Source organism: Oreochromis aureus, linkage group 12, assembly GCF_013358895.1.
Source record: "Oreochromis aureus strain Israel breed Guangdong linkage group 12, ZZ_aureus, whole genome shotgun sequence".
NCBI lineage: Eukaryota > Metazoa > Chordata > Actinopteri > Cichliformes > Cichlidae > Oreochromis > Oreochromis aureus.
Window position 1 is genome coordinate 6,142,396 of NC_052953.1, and position 21,116 is coordinate 6,163,511.

General features: G+C 39.9%; 1 protein-coding gene and 1 long non-coding RNA gene across 2 annotated transcripts; both read right to left on the bottom strand.

The window, feature by feature from the left end:
• Window positions 1–655: 655 nt before the first annotated feature.
• LOC120442992 (natterin-3-like) lies at window positions 656–4,797 on the bottom strand. The gene is made up of 4 exons (XM_039620494.1): window positions 4,757–4,797; window positions 3,089–3,152; window positions 2,740–2,818; window positions 656–2,192 (listed from the first exon to the last, which is right to left on the bottom strand). The coding sequence occupies exons 2-4, from the start codon at window positions 3,092–3,094 to the stop codon at window positions 1,462–1,464; spliced, it is 816 nt and encodes a 271-aa protein (XP_039476428.1). The 5' UTR covers window positions 3,095–3,152; window positions 4,757–4,797; the 3' UTR covers window positions 656–1,461.
• Window positions 4,798–8,272: 3,475 nt separating this feature from the next.
• Window positions 8,273–12,978, bottom strand: LOC120442993. The gene is made up of 3 exons (XR_005615045.1): window positions 12,887–12,978; window positions 8,478–8,624; window positions 8,273–8,371 (listed from the first exon to the last, which is right to left on the bottom strand). It is a non-coding gene; the product is annotated as an uncharacterized LOC120442993 (long non-coding RNA).
• Between the last annotated feature and the right edge of the window lie 8,138 nt (window positions 12,979–21,116).

Genomic DNA, 21,116 nt, shown 5'->3' on the forward strand with positions numbered 1-21,116 from the left:
CTTGACAACATAAGAAACAGACATGAAACACATGAAGGGCAAGGGAGACTTAACAGGGGTTGAAAACACAAGGGGAAACTAATAAGCAAATGAACTTAGATAACCTAAAGATCTTAAGCATACCATAAACATCAAAATAAACTCAAAATGCTGGGTCAAAAAACCCAGGATCGTGACAGTCTGACAGCGTTTGTGTAGGTAAAGTGAATGCTTTGACATGAATTGAGCTGCGGTTTAGGGAAGGTCTTGAAGGGGACTGGCGACGGCTCCCGGGCCTGGCAGATCCCCGTGTACTAAATAGAAAGGAAGAAGTTAAAGAATTGAGAACAGGGAGAGAGGGAGTGTGGGGCACGTAAACAAGAACGAGCTTGCAGAACTGGGGGAACCTATATAGATGACAACTGTAAGGAGCATGTTTGGAGGAGTGGTCCTGCTCCTGAAATTCCAATACATAATCTCCAATTAAAAAGTCAGAAGAGTTGTGGTAAATGCTTTTGGTAGGTAATACTGTTGAAGTTTAAAACGTGATCAACATCTCAATATTATTATATCAGTTTAGTTACAAAAACAGAAGCAGCTTCTCTAAACTTTTTTTATTTATCTATTTAAATTTTGAATAATGAAAGAAGTTGAAGGACAGGAAACACACTTTTCGTGGACATTTTTATTTCATTTTGGGTTAAACATGCAATATTAAGTTTTACTTTACAGTTTAATAAATCAATTAAGCATCATTTTTATTTCTATAGCACATTTAAAAGCAACAAAATTGACCAAAGTGCTTCACAATTACTTATGAACAAGAGACAACAGAAAATTAAGACATGAGATGAGTGAATGTCAATATATTTAACATGAAATACATAACATAAAGCAACCTGAGGGAATTTAAACTGTACTTAAATTAAAAGGCAACATTGAAAAGGGAGTTTTAAGATGCGATTTGAAAGGCTGTATAGACTCTGAAGTACAAACATCGATTGCCAAGTTATTCAGAGATTATGTACTACAAAAGCTAAGGCCCAATCACCTCTATGCTTCAATCAAGATCTCAGCTGTACCAAGAACATCTATATATATCTACGATTACAACTGTGTTATTATGTCTTTTATGGGCAAGGCTGTGCAGAACTTAGGTGAGCACACCTTTCTACCACAGCACGGACCTCTCCAACCTGGAGGCCGTGGTATGTTCCTGAGATGTGTACTTCTTTAACCCTAAACTTCCTGTATATTCGGGAGAGAAGAGCAGTGAAAGGCATGTTTACATCGTACTTGTAAGCCAGCATTTTGACAATGCAGAAGTGGTTTGGTGGGATGGAGACCTGAACTTTAACAGAGTGGTTTACCGGTTCTGTTTTAGTCGGCACTCCTGTAAAGTCCAATATGCTGTCAGTTGTGCTAACCTCAATCGCTCCATTTACTATGTTAGGGATTCCTGTCTGGAAAGTCTTCCTGGAACTAAAAAGGGAGAGCGCCCAAATCCCACCATTTATCATCTAAAACTGTCTTTGAAAGAGTAACTGTCTTTGTCACTGGATTGCATCTATTGTTAGAAATGGGATCGACCCTTATGATCGATGGAGGATACCGGATGATTTTAGCATCATTAGTTTTATACGTGACATGAGAGATAAGCTCATTGTCAATATCCCTATTGATGGTCAGCACCTCATAGTCTGAAGTACTGTGTTCTGTACCTCTAAGAAGAAAATAAAATAACCCACGACCAGGATGCACTTTACCTAGACCAAAAAACCAAGTTTTTCCAATATAAAACTCATCACTAGAACATGTTTTAAATACATATTCGTACACTGAACCATTGGAACCTTCCTTCCAGTCCAGGCTCTCAAAGTTGTTTTCATTCACAAGAATATCAAATGAGCTTGTACGTTGCTCTTTGCCATCAATCGGATAGTGGCAAAAATCTCCCAAGCTACTGCTGTAGAAACCAGCTTCGCATCCATATTTGCAGACATAAACAGCATGGTCCAAGTAGTTGGAAGCGCCCACTGCTCCATCAGGGAGAGAACCATTCCAGGTCTGCCATTTCACATACTTATTTTCAAACGCCTGCCTTTTCTGTTTTGTCCTTGCAGGAAACAGAAGTTTTTGATATACTGATGTGTTAGCTGAGATGTCTGTCATTTCAGGAATTTTGTCCTCCTGATCTTGATTCAAAGAGGTCACTGTACGAAAGTAAACAAAAACATTTACAAAAAATCATCATATGCATGTGAGGAAACATGAGGTTTCAGATTTTTGCTCTTTTTTATGTTCACAAGGTTGACACAAGTTTGACTTGAGTATGATATGCTCTCCTAGTATTTCTAATTAATGTTAAAGGTCACCTTTTTTTTTTTTTTTTTTTAGAATTTCTTCTGACTGATAAACTGTATCTGACATATTTCTAATCATGTTTCCAAAACCTGAAAACTATTTTCCTTTTTTAAAATGTTTAATATAAAGTGGGCCATAGATTTAAAGAATTATTCCCCCCCCCCCGGTTATTTGGTGACATTTTTAAATAAGGTAATTCAGATTTAAGCAGGAGATCAGCATCCTGGTCTTTAGCTGTTTGATGAGTGCTTATTGCTACTGAGCACATAGTGTACAGTGGGTTTATCTGAGCATTTAATCTCAAAGTAGTTTTAGAGTTAGTATCACAAAAGTGAATCCCACTTCCTTGTTTCATTCATTCACTTTTGTAAATTCATAATGCCAGTTACATTTTACCATGTCTGTCCTCTGAGGGCTTCTTCACGATGTCCTGAGGACTGACTGAGGAGAGAGCCAGCAGCAACAGCAATGACAGCTTTAATAAAAAAGAAATGTTTTATTGCAAACAGTTTATATTGCAGTCATTAACCAGCTGGCCACCACTGTTTACCCTAAACACAGAAGCTGCACAAGAAACATGAAACTCAAACTTATAGTAAAATGTGAAAACTAAATTTTCTTAGAAATGAAATATTAAATTATCTGCAGCAATAAGTGAAAAATCTGCTTTTTTTGCATTGTTATATTTAAGTTAAAGTTTCAAACCCCTGGTTCAACATTTACAGTAAAGTAAAAAGTTACTTACCATCATTAGTATAAGTTGCTAAGTCTGCCTAGGTCTGATGTGTGGCTGGTTTATATATCTGAAACTGCAGACCAATATGTTTATTTTGGACTCTGACCAATCAACAGGTGGATGAAAGTACAGATCAATAACATGCTACAGTTTGTGTGTTTAGGCTTTTGTCACATTGCATTTATTACCTTTCCCAATTAATGTTCACATTTTTGACATACATGATGAGCAATGTTCCCTCTAATTTTTCATGTGCCTGAGCGATCCCTTGGACCACTGTGAGCGACATCAGATGTGTGCACTGTGGTCACGCCAGCATCTAATCCATCCAAGTTACATGGTTTATTAAACTAATCAAATTACAGCATTCACGTTTATGTTAGAATACTTTTAATTAACTGCTTTAGCCCACTTACAATGAAAATTTAAAAAATCTTGTTTATGACCTGTGTAGTATGTTAACACTATTGGAAGTAAAAAATAACTTGAACTCCAATTTTGAAAACACAACTTTCTCTTTTTTTTTTATAAAGCTCTGACTTGTATTATGAGTCTGAGTCTGTGGTCTGGGAGAGAGTCCTGTAACTCTGTCTGCCAAATACAGTAAATAATGACCAATGTTGGGCAATTAATTATATAGTTACTTCTTCAAAAAAGTAAGTAAGTAAAGTTTTTAGCAGCTGTTTACCTAAAATGCAGCAGAGGCGTTTTTAAATAAACATTTCAAACTATTTACAGAACAATCAGCTGTTCTGCATCAAATCTGATGCCACACAAATTATTTGTGCCACTCCAAAAATAATTTCTGTCCACTATGAGATAAAGGAGAACAACAGCCTGATACCTGCAGGCCTGACAGCAGGAGATGTATCACTCCTGTACCACCTGTAACATTCAGCAGTCGCCTCATTGTTCTGACACACACAACAAAACTATTGACTACACTACACACTAACTACACAAGATTTGCTCTAAACTTCTCAAATCTCTCACATCTCAAAACACCGCCGTCACTCCTAAAACTTCCCCCGTTTCTTAACAACTAGATGCCACAGTAGATCCCGCAGTAACTATCAACAACGATAGTATTCAGGAAGAAAACCAAATAATGTATATATTTTTTATCATAACTCTGGTTTTACGTGGCCTATCAACACAATTTAAAAACTGGTACAATGTCCACACTTTTTCCGTCAGTTGTTCCGTCTGTCCTGCTCACATCTCCAATGGTTGTACACGTTGTCATTAACGTGGCTTCACTCCACATCAGCCACGCCGCTTTGCTAGCTAAAACACCGGTGTCAGCACATAAGGACGCTGTCATAGCCTGTCAACCACGTTGATTAGCTGCGTATATACGAATCGCATCATTGGCTGGACTATGGGATAAGGTGGCATCGTTCTAATCCCATATGGGAGCAGCCAGTCACTCACTGACTAACACTGCAAAACAGAATTGTTAAAGTTTTAATTTTAATTTCAATTCAGGTTAGATTTTTTTTGTGCGCAGAGACCGTGCCAGCAGTGCGCAATTGCACACGTGCGCAGCTTAGAGGGAACATTGATGATGATTATTTTTACAGTGACGACAATAAAAAATATTGTGTCGACGATCGCTAGTGACACAGCTATGTTAGCATAACATAAACACAGTGAAGCTGAAGAATGAATGCTAACCTTTTTCCACTCAATAAAAGTTAACGTGACAGATGCTGTAAACTCTTGCTCTTGCTCTTGACGAAGGCGGTCACACTTTTCTCCTCTCCTCCTCTCCTCTCCCTTAGCTTCCCTGCTTAGCCTCTTGTGTCCTTGTCTAGTCTCGTGTTTGTTTGTATTACTTTTCCCTGGAACACTCTCTCACAATCTGTTCTCTAAAACCTAAAAGAAGAATTATGGATCAACTGGTCCCTGAATGCAATTGACACCCCTTTCTCTTTGGGCTTGGGTGAGCCTGACTGCTGAAGATATCTACCTATTCGGAACCATGATAACAGGGTTCTGGCTGATCGGAGCTGGCTTGGCCCTGGCTTATTGAAGATTAAAGGAAGCGGAACCAGCTGCTCAAACCTCCACAAGGCTGCCCGCTGGGATTGAAACGATGGGAAGAGACGTGAGTTTCTCAAAATGGGCTCATTGAGTGCAGCACGGATAAGATCTTGGAGAAGCTTATGGCTGCCGTGAATACTCAGAATAAGACCTCTGAGTGCAAACTGGATTACATCTCGGAAGGGCTCGCTCGGAATAACATCTCTGAGCGCAAATTGGAAGACATCTCGGGGAGGCACACTGTTGTGAGTTCTCAGAATCGGCTCCTTGAGCACAAGAATGACAACATCACAGAACGCAAGTATGGCGAAGCTCGCAGCTCTCCAACGGGAGATTGAGAGACCAGTGTTGGACTGTAGAACAGCTTTGAAAATCATATGAGTTGTTCGCACTAAAGTAAAAAGCACCGTCACTTCATGCGGATACCCTCTTGGCGCCAGCTGCGGTCGCAAGACCGCAGCCGAACACAAACACCCTGATAACGACTGTGTTGTGACTGTTTTTCCCATTCCATACAAGGCCACCTGGGTTGGCTGGAAGACTCTTTACTTAGCCTAGCAGGGCGAAGGATACTGTCTCAGCTGAACTCTGGACACGCACACACAAACATATACACTGATATGCACACAATCATCCCCCCTCCCTTTCCAAACGCCTTCGACGCTTATTCCCTTCCGATGCTGACGGTGGATCATGGAGACCAGCGCATAGGCTGCAGGCCCGGATGTACTGTCTAAATCGGCTGTCTCTTACCCTTTACCCACCCCTGTTGCTTCTCATGTGTTTCTTTGGTGTATTAAGAGTTTTTTTTTCATGTGCTATGTGCTGAGGTGGTTTTTTTCTGTTCTCAAACTGATCTCCCTGTTGGAGCTCAGTCTGGGGGTAGTTATTTTTTCTCCTTATCTTTCCTCATGTAGGGTTTTTTTCATGTTATACTCCTCTGACCGGTCTTCCCTATGTGATGTTTGTGTAATGTATGTATAGTTGGATGGGTAAGACGGTGCTGGCAAAGGTCGGCAGCCTTAACCCAATTTCCCTCAGGGTCAACCTTCAGGATCAATAAAGTTTTAATGAATTGAATTGAAACAGACCAAACTTCAGTGAATAGAGCAACTGCCAGAGAATCCAGTGCGCCTAATGGACCGAGAAATATGTTACATAAACTTAAAGGCTTAAAGGCAGCCGTGTTTCTGGACGTTAGAGTTCAATGTTGTACTTGTGCATCCAGTTATGAACAATGTTTACTGGTGACGGTTGTCTGAAGTTACCCTTTACACATACAGTCCTGATCAAAGGTTTGACTGCTTGAAAAATGGCAAAAAATCATACTTTGAATGGTTGGATCTCAACAAGGTTCCAAGTTGAGCTTCAACATGTAACACTAAGAAATGACAGTGAGACAAAACCTTACTTGATCATGCAATTTACTGAAAACAAACTGCAACAGGCTGTTTTACAGCTGATCAAAAATTTAGGACCACACCACCAAAAAAACTGTAAACCCCGACAAAGCAGAAATCAACAGACAGAGTCTGGCTGGCTCAGATGCTGGCAGTTCTCGCTGCAGTCTACCGGTAGCGTCTCCTTTCAGGCCAGGATAGACGAATGTCACCGAGCAGTGGCTAAGTTTGTGGTAAAAGGCTTGCACCCATTTGCCACAGCAGATGCCCCCGATTTCCGGTAAGTGAATGTGTTTAATTGTAGGCAGGGACATTACTGGATATTCTTGTGTAATTGCTACAGAATAATTTATGTTATACTTTGTTACTGTTACAGAAGAATATTTATTTTATTATTTTACATTTACAATTTTTTTTCCTGGGGACCCGGTGACACCCCATTGAAGAGCCGTAGGCTGTGGATCTCTTAAGATCTCACTGTTGGGTTTGTAAGGCCATGTTACTCCTAAATTTCTATCTTTTTCAAAGAGAAGATATAAAACAAAGTTCTAAGCTAATCGACCCAAGTGTTCTCCTTTTTTTAAAACGAATCGATAAGAGAATCGAAAATGGAATCGGAATCGTGAAAATCTTATAAATACCCATCCCTAATCAGGACTGTATTAAATAGCTCAGAAAAACCCCAACAGTAAAAGGGTTTAGCAGTGGAAAATTTAACCTCGTTATCTGCCATTGGCGCACCAATTACAGATTATGATGCGCATATGCAACATTTGTGTGGTAAGAGTGGTAAATGCAGTTGAGTGTTTCTGGTCTGTCTCCTGTCAGATAGTGTGCTTTACAAATTAACATTAAACTGGGTTGATAGCTACATTAATTGAGTGCAATATCTTATGCCCACTTGTTGGGCATAAGATATTGCAGTTGGGCATAAGCACAATGCAGTTTTTTAAACTGCATTGTGCTTGCTCATTTGTATGTGTGGGTGTGCGTGTGTGCGTCTGATCTTTGAACTATTGTGTAAGCCTTTTCCCGCTCTCTCTTCTGTTCCCGGCATTTGCCATTTTGTTTGTTTGCATTGATTTTGTCATTTTGATCTCTTGTTGTTGACCATTTGCCAAGTAGCAAAGGGTTTCAGACTTTTATTTACTTACTTGGGTCCTCATCTTTCATCAATCACATCATCATCATTCACAATGTGAAAGTAGTGAAAAACGTGAACAAAAAATGAATGTTGCAGCAGATATCAAAACTCAGACAAGCCAACATGTTTCTAGTGACCACTTACTATGCAATGTGAGCCTCAGAGTGGTACCCACTGTGGTCTTGCAATTTTATTGAACATCTAATTGAATTTCATGTGCTTATGAGACTGATAATACAGTGGCAAAATGAAATGTATTAAGATCACTTTGTGGATCATAATGCACAGGTTAAGCAAGTGGCGTCAACTTACATTAGTAGATTGGTTCTGTACAGCTCAGTTTGATCTCTTGTTGGCTGGACCAGCAAAAAAGTGGCATAATAGTCTGCCGTCTAAGGAGCTTGGAAAGAAAAGCGTCTTGACTTTTTTAGGTTGCTTGAAGACATTTCACCTCTCATCCGAGAAGCTCCACATGTTATAGGGATCTGAACTTTAAGAATATTTGACCGACTCCACAGTAAAATGTATAAAATGAAAGCATGAGTAACTGCAAAATACAACAACATATACACATAGAATATTGTAGCCTTACCTTTAGGACATGGAAAAAAGCCTCACTACAGATGCCCAGCTTCTTAGGTGGTACTGTGCTGGAAGGGAAAAGCATGGGAAGGGCTCTGAACACAGCTGCTGCATATTCCACTGGTTTGGAAAAAAGAAAAAAAAGATGGGGCAACACCATTAAGCATTGCAAATAATGTAATCTGCAAAGCATAAAGGTAGACAAATCAAGATACTGTAGCATTACCTCCATCCAAAGTTTTTAGCGGCTTCATAACTTTCTTCATAACACCATAAAACTGCACCTTCGAGTAGAAGATTTCCCATCTATCCTTCATCTCAGAATGCATTTCCAGTTGGATGGTTGAATAATTCTCCGCAGCTCATCAAGGACCTGAAAAATACATACAGAAACCCAACTAAGATAGATCTGTCTAGTATTGTAGCCAGGCTGACAAAAAGTCAGAGCTTTACTGAGCCAACCATCCCTTTAACGTTAACTAGTAATGACTTCATGAACTTCTTCAGAAATAAAATTTTTATCATTAGAGAAAAAATTACCAATAATCATCCCACAGATGTAATATTATCTACAGCTACTTTTAGTACCATTGATGTTAAGTTAGACTCTTTTTCTCCAATTGATCTTTCCGAGTTAACGTCAATAATTACTTCCTCCAAACCATCAACGTGTCTTTTAGACCCCATTCCTACAAAACTGCTCAAAGAAGTCCTGCCATTAATTAATTCTTCAATCTTAAATATGATCAACTTATCTCTAATAATCGGCTATGTACCACAGGCCTTCAAGCTGGCTGTAGTTAAACCTTTACTTAAAAAGCCATCTCTAGACCCAGCTGTCTTAGCTAATTATAGGCCAATCTCCAACCTTCCTTTCATATCAAAAATCCTTGAAAGAGTAGTTGTCAAACAGCTAACAGATCATCTGCAGAGGAATGGCTTATTTGAAGAGTTTCAGTCAGGTTTCAGAGCTCATCACAGCACAGAAACAGCTTTAGTGAAGGTTACAAATGATCTTCTTATGGCCTCTGACAGTGGACTCATCTCTGTGCTTGTCCTGCTAGACCTTAGTGCTGCGTTCGATACTGTTGATCATAAAATCCTATTAGAGCGTTTGGAACATGCTGTAGGTATTACAGGTACTGCGCTGCAGTGGTTTGTATCATATCTATCTAATAGACTCCAATTTGTTCAAGTAAATGAAGAGTCCTCTTCACACACTAAGGTCTATTATGGTGTTCCTCAGGGTTCAGTGCTAGGACCAGTTCTGTTTACATTATACATGCTTCCCCTAGGCAGCATCATTAGAAGACATAGCATAAATTTTCACTGCTATGCAGATGACACGCAGCTCTATCTATCCATGAAGCCAGGTAACACAGACCAATTAGTTAAACTGCAGGAATGTCTTAAAGACATAAAGACCTGGATGGCCGCTAACTTCCTGCTTCTTAATTCAGATAAAACTGAGGTTATTGTACTCGGCCCTGAAAATCTTAGAAATATGGTATCTAAGCAGATCCTTACTCTGGATGGCATTACCTTGGCCTCCAGTAATGCTGTGAGGAACCTTGGAGTCATTTTTGACCAGGACATGTCCTTCAAGGCACATATTAAACAAATATGTAAGACTGCTTTCTTCTATTTGCGCAACATCTCTAAAATTAGAAAGATCCTGTCTCAGAGTGATGCTGAAAAACTAGTTCATGCCTTCATTACTTCCAGGCTGGACTACTGTAATTCTTTATTATCAGGATGTCCTAAAAACTCGCTGAAAAGTCTTCAGCTAATCCAAAATGCTGCAGCAAGAGTCCTGACAGGGACTAGGAAGAGAGAGCATATTTCTCCTGTTTTGGCTTCCCTTCATTGGCTTCCTGTTAAATCCAGAATCGAATTCAAAATCCTGCTCTTCACTTACAAGGTCTTAAATAATCAGGCCCCATCTTACCTTAATGACCTTGTAGTACCATATCAGCCTATTAGAGCACTTCGCTCTCGCTCTGCAGGCCTACTTGTTGTCCCTAGAGTATTTAAAAGTAGAATGGGAGGCAGAGCCTTCAGTTTTCAGGCCCCTCTTCTGTGGAACCAGCTTCCAGTTTGGATTCAGGAGACAGACACTATCTCTACTTTTAAGATTAGGCTTAAAACTTTCCTTTTTGCTAAAGCATATAGTTAGGGCTGGACCAGGTGACCCTGAATCCTCCCTTAGTTATGCTGCAATAGACGTAGGCTGCCGGGGATTCCCATGATGCATTGAGTTTTTCCTTTCCAGTCACCTTCTCACTCACTATGTGTTAATAGACCTCTCTGCATCGAATCATATCTGTTATTAATCTCTGTCTCTCTTCCACAGCATGTCTTTCATCCTGTTTTCCTTCTTTCACCCCAACCGGTCGCAGCAGATGGCCGCCCCTCCCTGAGCCTGGTTCTGCCGGAGGTTTCTTCCTGTTAAAAGGGAGTTTTTCCTTCCCACTGTTGCCAAAGTGCTTGCTCATAGGGGGTCATATGATATGATTGTTGGGTTTTTCTCTGTATTTATTATTGTGCGATCTACTGTACAATATAAAGCGCCTTGAGGCGACTTTTGTTGTGATTTGGCGCTATATAAATAAAATTGAATTGAATTGAATTCTGTATCTGGTCTTGACAATAAGTGATAACAATTTAAACATGAGGGCCAGTATTTAAGAAATTTGAAAATCATATCAAAACGTCCCCAAAGGAATAACAGGATGTGTAAAAGAAATAAGTGCTGCTTACATGATCCAGTTTTCTGAAACAAGGATATGCCTCTAGTATCTTCATTGCTCTGTCCTGCTCCTTTATAGCATCGGAGTTAATGAATTGTCTTCTAGACTCAAACTCCAGGTTCAGCAGGTGGGTAACAGCAGCTTTGTTTGGTTTTTTGGTCTTGTATATTTCTTGGAGTGTAAATCATTTATTGCCACGGTAAGGCTTTATATATCTGTTATTGGTTGTAAAACAATAAAACAAAAATGCCAAAATATATCTGTAAATTAGATAAACAAATTAACAAACCACCTATCCTCAAATTGTTCATTCGTCCTGTCAAGTTGTCACTATTAAATGGAATGCAAAGTTTGCAAGATAAACAGTGAAGTAGTTGGATTCCATTGTTAGCTGAATTTTTAAGAAAACAAAAAAGTATCCTCCAAACCACATATACACTCAGGGTGTATTAAGAGGGTGTATTATATTATACTTACATTCTTCATCACTGCCATCCTGGTGGTGGATTTCAGCAGCTTGTCCAAGCGAGTTTGCAGATGGAGTAGCATTGATTTGTGTTGTCCTGATATGCCCATGGCGAAGGGCTTTTTAAACCTTATTGATTCGTTTAATCTGATGCAATGTGTGACAGGTCCCACACATGAACGTGGACACACACTTGATATTGTTTTATTTCATGCCTTTTCTGTTTTTAACATAGAGATTTGTGATGCTGTGTTTTCTGACCACAGTCCTGTGATGGTTGAAGTTCCTCTTGCCTGTGCCTCAGTTAAACCTCGCGCTGCTGCTCAGCGCTGTCGTGTTTTTAACTCCTCCACTGCTGAACACTTTTCAACAGTCTTTGACCAGATCTGTAAGATCACGGATTTTTTATGCAGCCAGACTGAGGAACTAAGCTCATGGTTTTATTCCACCTGTCGGACTGCTTTGGACACTGTGGCTCCATTAAAAACCAGACTGCCTAAAACTAAATCTAAGCCCTGGCTGAACAACACTGCCGTCGAGCTGAGCGCGAGTGGAAAAAGGACAAACTACAAGTGTCATTCCAGATGCTGAAGGACTGTTGGCGTCAATATCAAAAGATGCCAAAAGAAAACACTTATCTGACATTATTTTGTCACACTGCCACAACCCATGTGTTTTATTTAAAACTATTAACTTTGTTCTTAGTGCACCATATACTGACTGTATCGAGCCCTCATCAGAAGCCTGTTTTTACACTTTTTTATTTAGAAGGTCTCCTCCACAAGGGCTCAAATCCTTGTGCTTATGACCTCTCAGTCTCTGTTTCCTGCTCTGCTGTCTTTGACAGGTTTGAGCCTGTGACTCTGTCCTATTTAAAGGAGACTGTTCGTCATCTTAAGTCTGCAGGGTCTCGAAATGATGCTGTCCCTCCTCGACTTTTAAAAGAGGTGTTACCTACAATTGGTCCTTTGGTTCTTGAGCTGGTAAACCATATTCTGATGTCAGGTGTTGTCCTTAAAGATTTTAAACATGCAGTAGTCAAACCCCTGATTAAAAAACCTGCTCTTGATCCTACGGTTCTTGCAAATTACAGGCCTATCTCCAAACTACCTTTTGTTTCCAAAATTCTTGAAAAGGTGGTTTACAGCCAAATAATGGCCTTCCTGGAAAAGCAAAATGTGTTAGAGGTTTTCCAATCTGGTTTTAAACCCTTTCATAGCACTGAATCAGCCCTTTTAAAAGTTTTTAATGACATATTTTTAGCGACTGATGCTGGGGACTGTGTTGTTCTTGTGTTTTTATATTTGACAGCTGCGTTTGATACAGTGGATTATGCCATTTTATTATCTCGTTTGGAGCACTGGGTGGGCATTAGGGGCACAGTACTGGAGTGGTTCAGGTCCTACTTGGTGGGGCTACCTTTTTGTGTCAGTCTCGGTGACTATGTGTTGTCCTCCGCTCCTCTCTTGTGTGGTGTCCCACAGGGCTCAGTTCTAGGCCCCCTCCTCTTCTCTTCATATCTGCTTCCTCTTGGTTCTGTACTGAGAAAGCACGACATTGCTTTCCACGTTTATGCTGATGACTGTCAAAAAAAGGCAGATACCTTACACAGCCATTACTTTAGTGTCTTGATGACATTAAGGCTTGGATGTCTGTTAACTTTTTAAAACTTAATGATAAAAAGACAGAGGTGATGGTTTTTGGTAGCCCCACTGAGACCCCCAATGTGTATGTAGATTCCCTGGCCCAGTATGTTAAGCCAACTGTCACAAACCTGGGGGTCAAAGTGGACTGTGATCTGAAGTTTAATAATCAAATTAAGACAGTCTAGCTCAGGGGTAGGCAACCTTTCTGATGGCGAGTGCCATTTAAAATTTCCTCAGAAGTCAGTGTGCCATATGATTGCATTAGCAATAAATTTAATAACGCTCTATATTAACAGTTACACACTATATAGAACCACTTTCTAGAATTATATTTGTTCGCAGATGTTGGCAGCTATCGGCGAATAGTTATCAGCTTTTTTGAAACAAAAGAAGACACTTTTTATTCATAACAAGAACTCCATAACAGCAAATGAACTGTACAACAGAAAATACAAATGCTATTTATGGTCTCCTCACAACAATGATAAGTAAAATAAACTGGGCCAATATGGCATGTTTGTTAATACAGAGATACACATGTTAATGTGATCTCTGGTCTCCCACTCAGACACACAGGTCTCCGAGTGTCCAGCATTCAGACGGCTACCTGAGGACACTCGTGAGAGAAAATCTGCTCACACAGATATGTAGAGCCAAATACTGTCAATAAGGCCTCAGCAATGTTCTGAAGACAGTTAAACTTGTCAGGTAGTGATGTCCAGCAGGTGAAAATGCAAGCGCCATGAACACGCAGAGCTATGGATTCCAGCTGCTTCGATGTCGCATTAACTGGCATTAACTCAGCCAGTTAATGTGAGACAAATCTAGCTGCTCATTAAAGATTTCTGGTTTGATCAGAAAATAAAACATTGGTCCATACACCTGAAAGTCCCAAAAATGCATTGTGTCTCGAGTCTATGGATGCATTTTGACTAAAGACCGCCCCCCCCAGATATTAAAGCCATAAAGCCTTTGAATGAAAACAAACACTGTTGTGAAAGTGATGTACACTGTCTTGTTGGTAAATGTATGATTTCTATTCATTTTACGTCAGATAAAAACTTTGGTTGTAAGCTTCAGATAATTATTTAATAACAGCCAGACATTTTAAATGAGAATAAGAAAGTATTTCTTTGTGCCCCCCTTTTTCCCTGTTAATGCTCTACCTGGCCCCCTGGCAAAACTTTGCTAGACCCGCCCCTGCACAGTTACCAGCTGTCAGCTACGTAGAAAAGGATCCTGGTGTTATTTGTCTCTGAGAAAGTTCATAACTTCCCTTCAACTCATTCATGTCACCTAAAAGGTAAACCTGTTTCTCCATCACCTGTTCAGCTCTGATGATTCAGTAAGGACATCTCCTGGTTTCATCTTCATTTTTCCCTCTCACCAGATATACAAACCCATATCATGACCAGCAGCTTTAGGGCTGTGGCTCCAGCAAACATCAGCTGATACTAGAAATTAATATTAAATAAATTCTAACAACAGCTGACCAAGCTTAAACGTGCTGCTGTTGTTTAGCGCGACATCCGGCGGTTTCCTCTTTCTGGCGCAAAGTGGGCGATAAATAAACAAGAGAGAAAAGCCGATCAGCTGATCATTGATCAGTTTCGTGATTGAAGTAGAAAAAGGAGAGGGAGGGGGAGAGAATGAGAGAAGAGGCAGCTGTGCAGCAAAGACACAGAATAACTCCAGCTTTGTGTCTTTTTCCATCCTGGCTGAAGTACGGGACAAACTGTGTTCCTTCTCAGCTCAACACGAAACGCGTAATAATTTCTCCGAATGCGGGACGATTCCGTTTGTATGGGACAGTTGGCAACTCTACTAACTAACCTTATGAATAAAATAAAGTTCACTATCAATAAAATCATAGCACCCGCCCAGCAGTATATAAATTCCGTCATGCTAGCTAGTACGCAGTACGAGTTATTGTAACTGACTGTAAAAAGTCAGCACAATGAAAATAAACTCCACCTAAACTTGGTTTATATCTGACCCAGATAGACTGCAGGTCATAACTTCTTACTTGAAGTTCAGTTCACCTGACGCTCCGACCGGCGGCTGCCTCGGTCTCTCCTCCTTCTGCCTCCCCTTCCCTCATCCACCTGCTGGCCTCCACCACTTGTTAATTTTACTGAATCTGTGGAAGCTCTGCCATAGCCACCACCAAACAACTGAGTTATTTTTACAGACCGACCAGCATCTGGCCAATCCACCACCAAAAAAATAAATAAATAAAAAAATTAAAAAAAATCATCGGGCCACCGAGCAAATGTCAGGTATGCCCGATGTCCAGTCCAGCTATGGTCGTGCGTGCCATCAGTTAACCCTTCGCGTGCCAACGGTGGCACGCGTGCCTAGGGTTGCCGACCCCTGGTCTAGCTTCTTTCACCTCAGGCAGCTGGCAAAAATAAAGCCAATTCTTTCACGGTAGCACTTTGAGACAGTGATCCACGCCTTTGTTAGTACTTGGCTGGATTAATGTAATGCACTTTATATTGGGGTCAGCGCATAATATATTAGTCATCTACAGAGGGTGCAAAATGCCGCAGCTCATCTTTTAACTGGCACTCGAAAGTTTGAGCACATTTCACCTGTTTTAGTTTCACTTCACTGGCTGCCCACTTCTTTTAGGATTCATTTTAAAATTCTTTTATTTGCTTTTAAAGCTGTCCATGGCCTAGCCCCATCTTATCTCTCTGAACTGCTATATCCTTATACACCCACCCGCTCTCTCAGGTCAGCTGATCAGCTGCTCCTGAATGTACCCAGGACTGGGCGTAAACTTAGAGGAGATCGTGCTTTTGGTGTAGCAGCTCCAAAACTCCTTTAGAGATTAGACAGGCCAGTTCTTTATCTGTTGTTAAGTCACTCTTGAAATATCAGGTTATTATTAATCAGAAGATTTAGGAATGCTACTGGAGTTAATGGGCAGTAATTAATAAATACAACACAACACAAAATGCTTTTGCAGGTACCATGTATTTAACCGAAACCAAAGAAAAATAACAAGAAAAGAAAAGGAAAACTTAATAATCACTCCTGCTGCAGCTATTCAATTAATCAAAAACCCAGTACACATAGACAACTAAGCAAATTCTTCTGGCTTATACCAGCAATATAGATTCTCAAAAAAAAGTTACCCATAAATAACTCATGTTAAGATCAAAAACACTGATCCACACTGAAGAGGAGAAAGTTCATGAGTTTGATCTGAATGCACATGAGAGATGTCCAAGCGCTATTGTCCATTAAGGGGGGAATGTTGTGTATGATTGTGGAAATCAGTGTATTTGGAAAATGGGGACAAAGTGTTGTCTTTGATAACTTCCTACCCGACCAGTGGAAGCTTCAATGCAGAATGATTCAGTTTAAACTCACCAATTCTGTTCTGTTCAGTGCACGACAACACTACGGCTCTAAGCTAATGTCTTTATTATGGAGCACTGTAACAAAAAAATAATTTCCCCTAGGGATCAATAAAGTATTCTGATTCTGATTAAAACAGATTTTACTGTGGGTTACACTTGAGAGCAATTATATTACACTTTAGTGTCAATAAATACATTTCTTAAACTGAGCAGCTGTTTAAGTGGCCTTACTCTTGAAATGAGAAAAATAATCTTATTTTTATTCTGGAATTTCAACCAAACATTTTTATACCTTGTAACTGGCAAGTAAAGATGAGCTTAAATATCCTTTTAAGGAAAAGTTAAACATATTTTCCTAGAATACGATTTATTTTCTTGTGCAACACTTGATTGTTAACAATATATTTTCTTTTTAGACAAAAAATAAGAAAAAATGTCTATAAACCAGGTTTTTTTTTACTTTCTTGAAAATTGTTTTTTGCAGTGTGGGTACCGGTTAATGGCACTGGTTCTGACATAGACGGTATTAACGAGACTGAAAAGCAGCAAACACCGTCGTAGTTACATCCAGCTGTCTTCTTGTTTGATGGCAGAAACTCCCTTCACCCTGGCCAAAAAGATTAAAATGACCAATGTTGGGCAAGTTACTTTGAAAAAGTATTTAATTATAGTTACTAGTTACTTCTAAGTAACTGAGTTACAATATGCTAAAAGTAATTAATTACCTGAAGAGTAACTATTACATTACTTTTAAAAAAATGTTTAACCATCTGGGGTTCAGGGTATAATTGGCCATTTCTAACAACCTTTGATGTTTCCTCCACATTTTACCTTTAAAGACTGTTTATTTGCCTTGTTTGGTATCATCCTTTTCAGCACAACCTCCCGTGTCTGAATTTACAGTTATGTTTTCATTTTGACATACTGTATTAACACAATTCATGTAAAATCAGACAAAAAACATAAAATCAGAGTAGAAAAAGTTATATTTTACTGTAACAACCACAAACATGTTTACTGAATCATATTTCAGAGCTTTAAATGCAAATATAAATTGTCAATTTCAAAATCCTCTGCACAGGTTTTGCAAACAACAAAGTTATTTCCATCAATTTACCTTTTGCCCTCTTTTTTAAAATAACAATTTAAAACTATTTACAGAACAATCAGCTGTTCTGCATTCAATAAGATTCCACACAAATTATTTGTGCCACTCCAAATATTTCTGTCCACTATAAAGGAGAACATCACAGCCTGATACCTGCAGGTCTGACAGCAGCAGGTGTATCACTCCTGTTTCTACCTGGAGACAGCAGTCGCCTCATTGTCCTGACACACAACACAAAACTATCCACAACACTACACAAGACAACACATTAACTACACACTCCAAACACGCTAAACATCACAAATCTCTCACACCTCAAAACTCGCTCTAAGTAAGTTGACATCACTTGCTGAACCTGTGCATTATGATCCACAAAGTGATCTTAATACATTTCATTTTCCCACCGTATTTCTAGTCTCTCGGCAAATCATAATCACATGCAAATTCAAATACATGCTTAATAAAATAGCATATACAAAACCAGGGGTTCTGGAAACAAAAGCAAACATGTGATCGGGGGAAAACCATTATGGTTCTCAAGGCAGATAAAGTTTATGATGCATAGGCGCATCAGAAGACTACAGTGGGTATCACTCTGAGACTCATATTACATAGTAATTGGTGACTCGAATAATGTTGGCTTGTCTGAGTCTTGATTTCTGCTGCAACATTCATTTTTTGTTCATGTTTTTTCACTACTTCTACATTGTGACTGATGAAAGATGAGGACCCAAGTTAGTAAATAAAAGTCTGAAACACAAATATTTGCTACTTGTCAAAAGGTCAACAACAAGAGATCATAATGTCGAAATCAATGCAAACAAACAAAACGGCAAATGCCGAGAACAGAAGAGAGAGCGGGAAAAGACTTACACAATAGGGCAGGCTCGCACACGCTCACAAACACACGCACACAAGCAGTTTAAAAAAATGTTATGAACTCCAACAAGTGGACATAAGATGTTGCACTCAATTAATGTTAATTTGTACAGCACACTATCTGACAGGAGAGATACCACAAACACACAATTTACAACTTTGACAGCCCAAATGATTGAGCCAATGGCAGATAACAACGTTCATTTTTCCATTGCTAAACCCTTTTACAGTTGGGGTTTTTTGAGCTTTTTAACACTAGAATTACTGAGCCTTTTTTCCCTGGTGCAAGTCCCTACTACTAGATTTACTGGCCTGCGCAAATTTGCGTAAATTCCCCCCGACCTTAACACCTCTTGGTACCCCGCTGAGATTTTCACAGGTCGTCAGCTCCATTGTTCTCCTGCTTTTGTTGTGCAAACACACCCTCCCCCAACCCCTAACCATGAGAGATTCAAGTTTTTCCTTCCCTGCAAGGCTACTTTCCTTCCTTACCTGCAGCGTACTATACCCCATGGTAGTTTCTATGTGCAATATTTCTCATATGCAATATTAGATCTTGTCAATCCTTGTCACTACATTGGATGCCTGGCCATAAACATATATACATAGAGTTGTACATATATTTATATAGCCACACGTTATATAATATGCATAAAGTCTAGTTATACACACAGACACATCTATATCATATATATATATATATATATATATATATATATATATATATATATATATATATATATATATATATATATATATATATATATATATATATATATATATATATATATGTGTGTGTGTGTGTGTGTGTATACATACACCAATATTTTTTAATACACGTGTCCATATTTATGTTTCCAGATTGTTTGTATAGTGCACTTTCTATACTGTGCTCTGTCCACTTTTTTGCAATGACAATGCAGATTTTCCACTTGTGGGACAAATAAATGCAGATTTGCTGTGTGTGTGTGTGTGTGTGTGTGTGTGTGTGTGTTTGTGTTTGTGCAACATTGGCATTTGCTTACTTAGATCCAAGGCAGGCCAAACCTCTGTCTTACAACCTACATACAAAAGACAGACATTCACAATATATGGGTACACAAGTCTGTTTTATTTCAAAGTGTTTCAAACTTTGAAGCGAACCTTGGTAGGGAACAGCTGTTCCCTACCAAGCATTCTTGCAGCTGGCAACAACGGTCGTGCATTCAGTATAGTTGTGACTTCCGCAAAAAATGTGGTCAAAATCTCATGAGTAAGTTGAAGCATTTCTACCAGGCATTCCTGAAAGTTGTAACACAGAGGTTTGGCCTGCCTTGGATCTGAGCAACTCTGAGTGAGCAAATGCAAATGTGCCAGGCCTCAAGGACAATGGGTGGTTTGCACAACAAAAGCTGTAGGAGAAACAAGCTGACGACCTGTGAAAATCTCAGCAGGGGTGCTTAACACCTCGGGACTTGCACCAGAAAATAAAAAAGCCAGTAATTCTAGGGGGTGTTGGGTTTAGGGAAGTTACGCAAATTTGCGCAGGATAGTAAATCTAGTGTTAATACAGTCCCGATCAAATTCTTTCAGACACTTATTTTCCATAGTTAGTTGGATGTTAACAAGTTTCCACGTAGAGCTTGTATAGGAATTTCTTTTACTGATGTACTAATCACATTATTTTATTGTATTATGCCTTGGTGCCACTGGATTTTAACATGTCTGACACCCATACTGTAAGACAAATGGTGGGGGTCTAGTTAGGAAGTTGGGGGAAGCAGACAACTCCACAGGAAGAGTCTTTTGTCTCTTCCAGGGAGTGGTGAATCTTAAGGTGTGAAACATCTGTGTACTGCCTTTTGTTCCTGGAGAAGGTATTTAAGTGAGAGCCACACTACTCTCAGTGAGACTCTGCTGACCGTCTGTCCCGCGGACATGCAGGGGCTCCACAAGCTTGTTTGTATGTCTTTGTGTGCTTTGGATTAAAGAATGTTGGCTACCGCTCACTGCTCATCTGCAGGCTTTATTTAAGTGGAAAAAACTTCCACAACAGAATGGCGCTGTGAGCAGGGTGGTCCGTGTGGTCGCTGAACAACGCTTCCGTGGACGGGCTGATCACCCCTGAGGTAAAAGGTACCTTTGTCCTACCAGCTGTTGAAGCGAAGGAAATGGAGGAGTCACGGAGCCGTGTGTTTCAGCCACCAACGAGACCATCAACTTTGAGGGGACTCCTGCAGATGGGTGAGTTGTAGCTAACTTGTAACAAGTCATGAGAGTTTTATGTCTGGCCGAGGAGGTGAGTGTGTTGCAGCCTTCGGGGAGCTCAAGAAGGTGAAAGTGTTACGACCTTCCAGGGCAAGAGCTCCGAGGGAGTCTTCGTGTAGAATCACGGAGAGTCTTCGTGTAGAATCACGGAGTGACATCTCTAGCGTCTTCTAAAAGATCCTAACTTCTTCAAAGGAGACTGGGGGTGGCGGTGTTCGTTCCTTGGTCCGTAGAAGGCAAGGAACCTCATGGGGGACGCCTCGTGCAGTAATAGAGAATCTAGATTCCAGGGGCAGTCAGCGGAGCCGGATTAGCGGCTCGAGAGGCGACTGCGGCAAGCGCTCTACCGGGCGGCCAGGGACAAAACTCAATGTGTGACTGTATGTTAAGAACTGAGT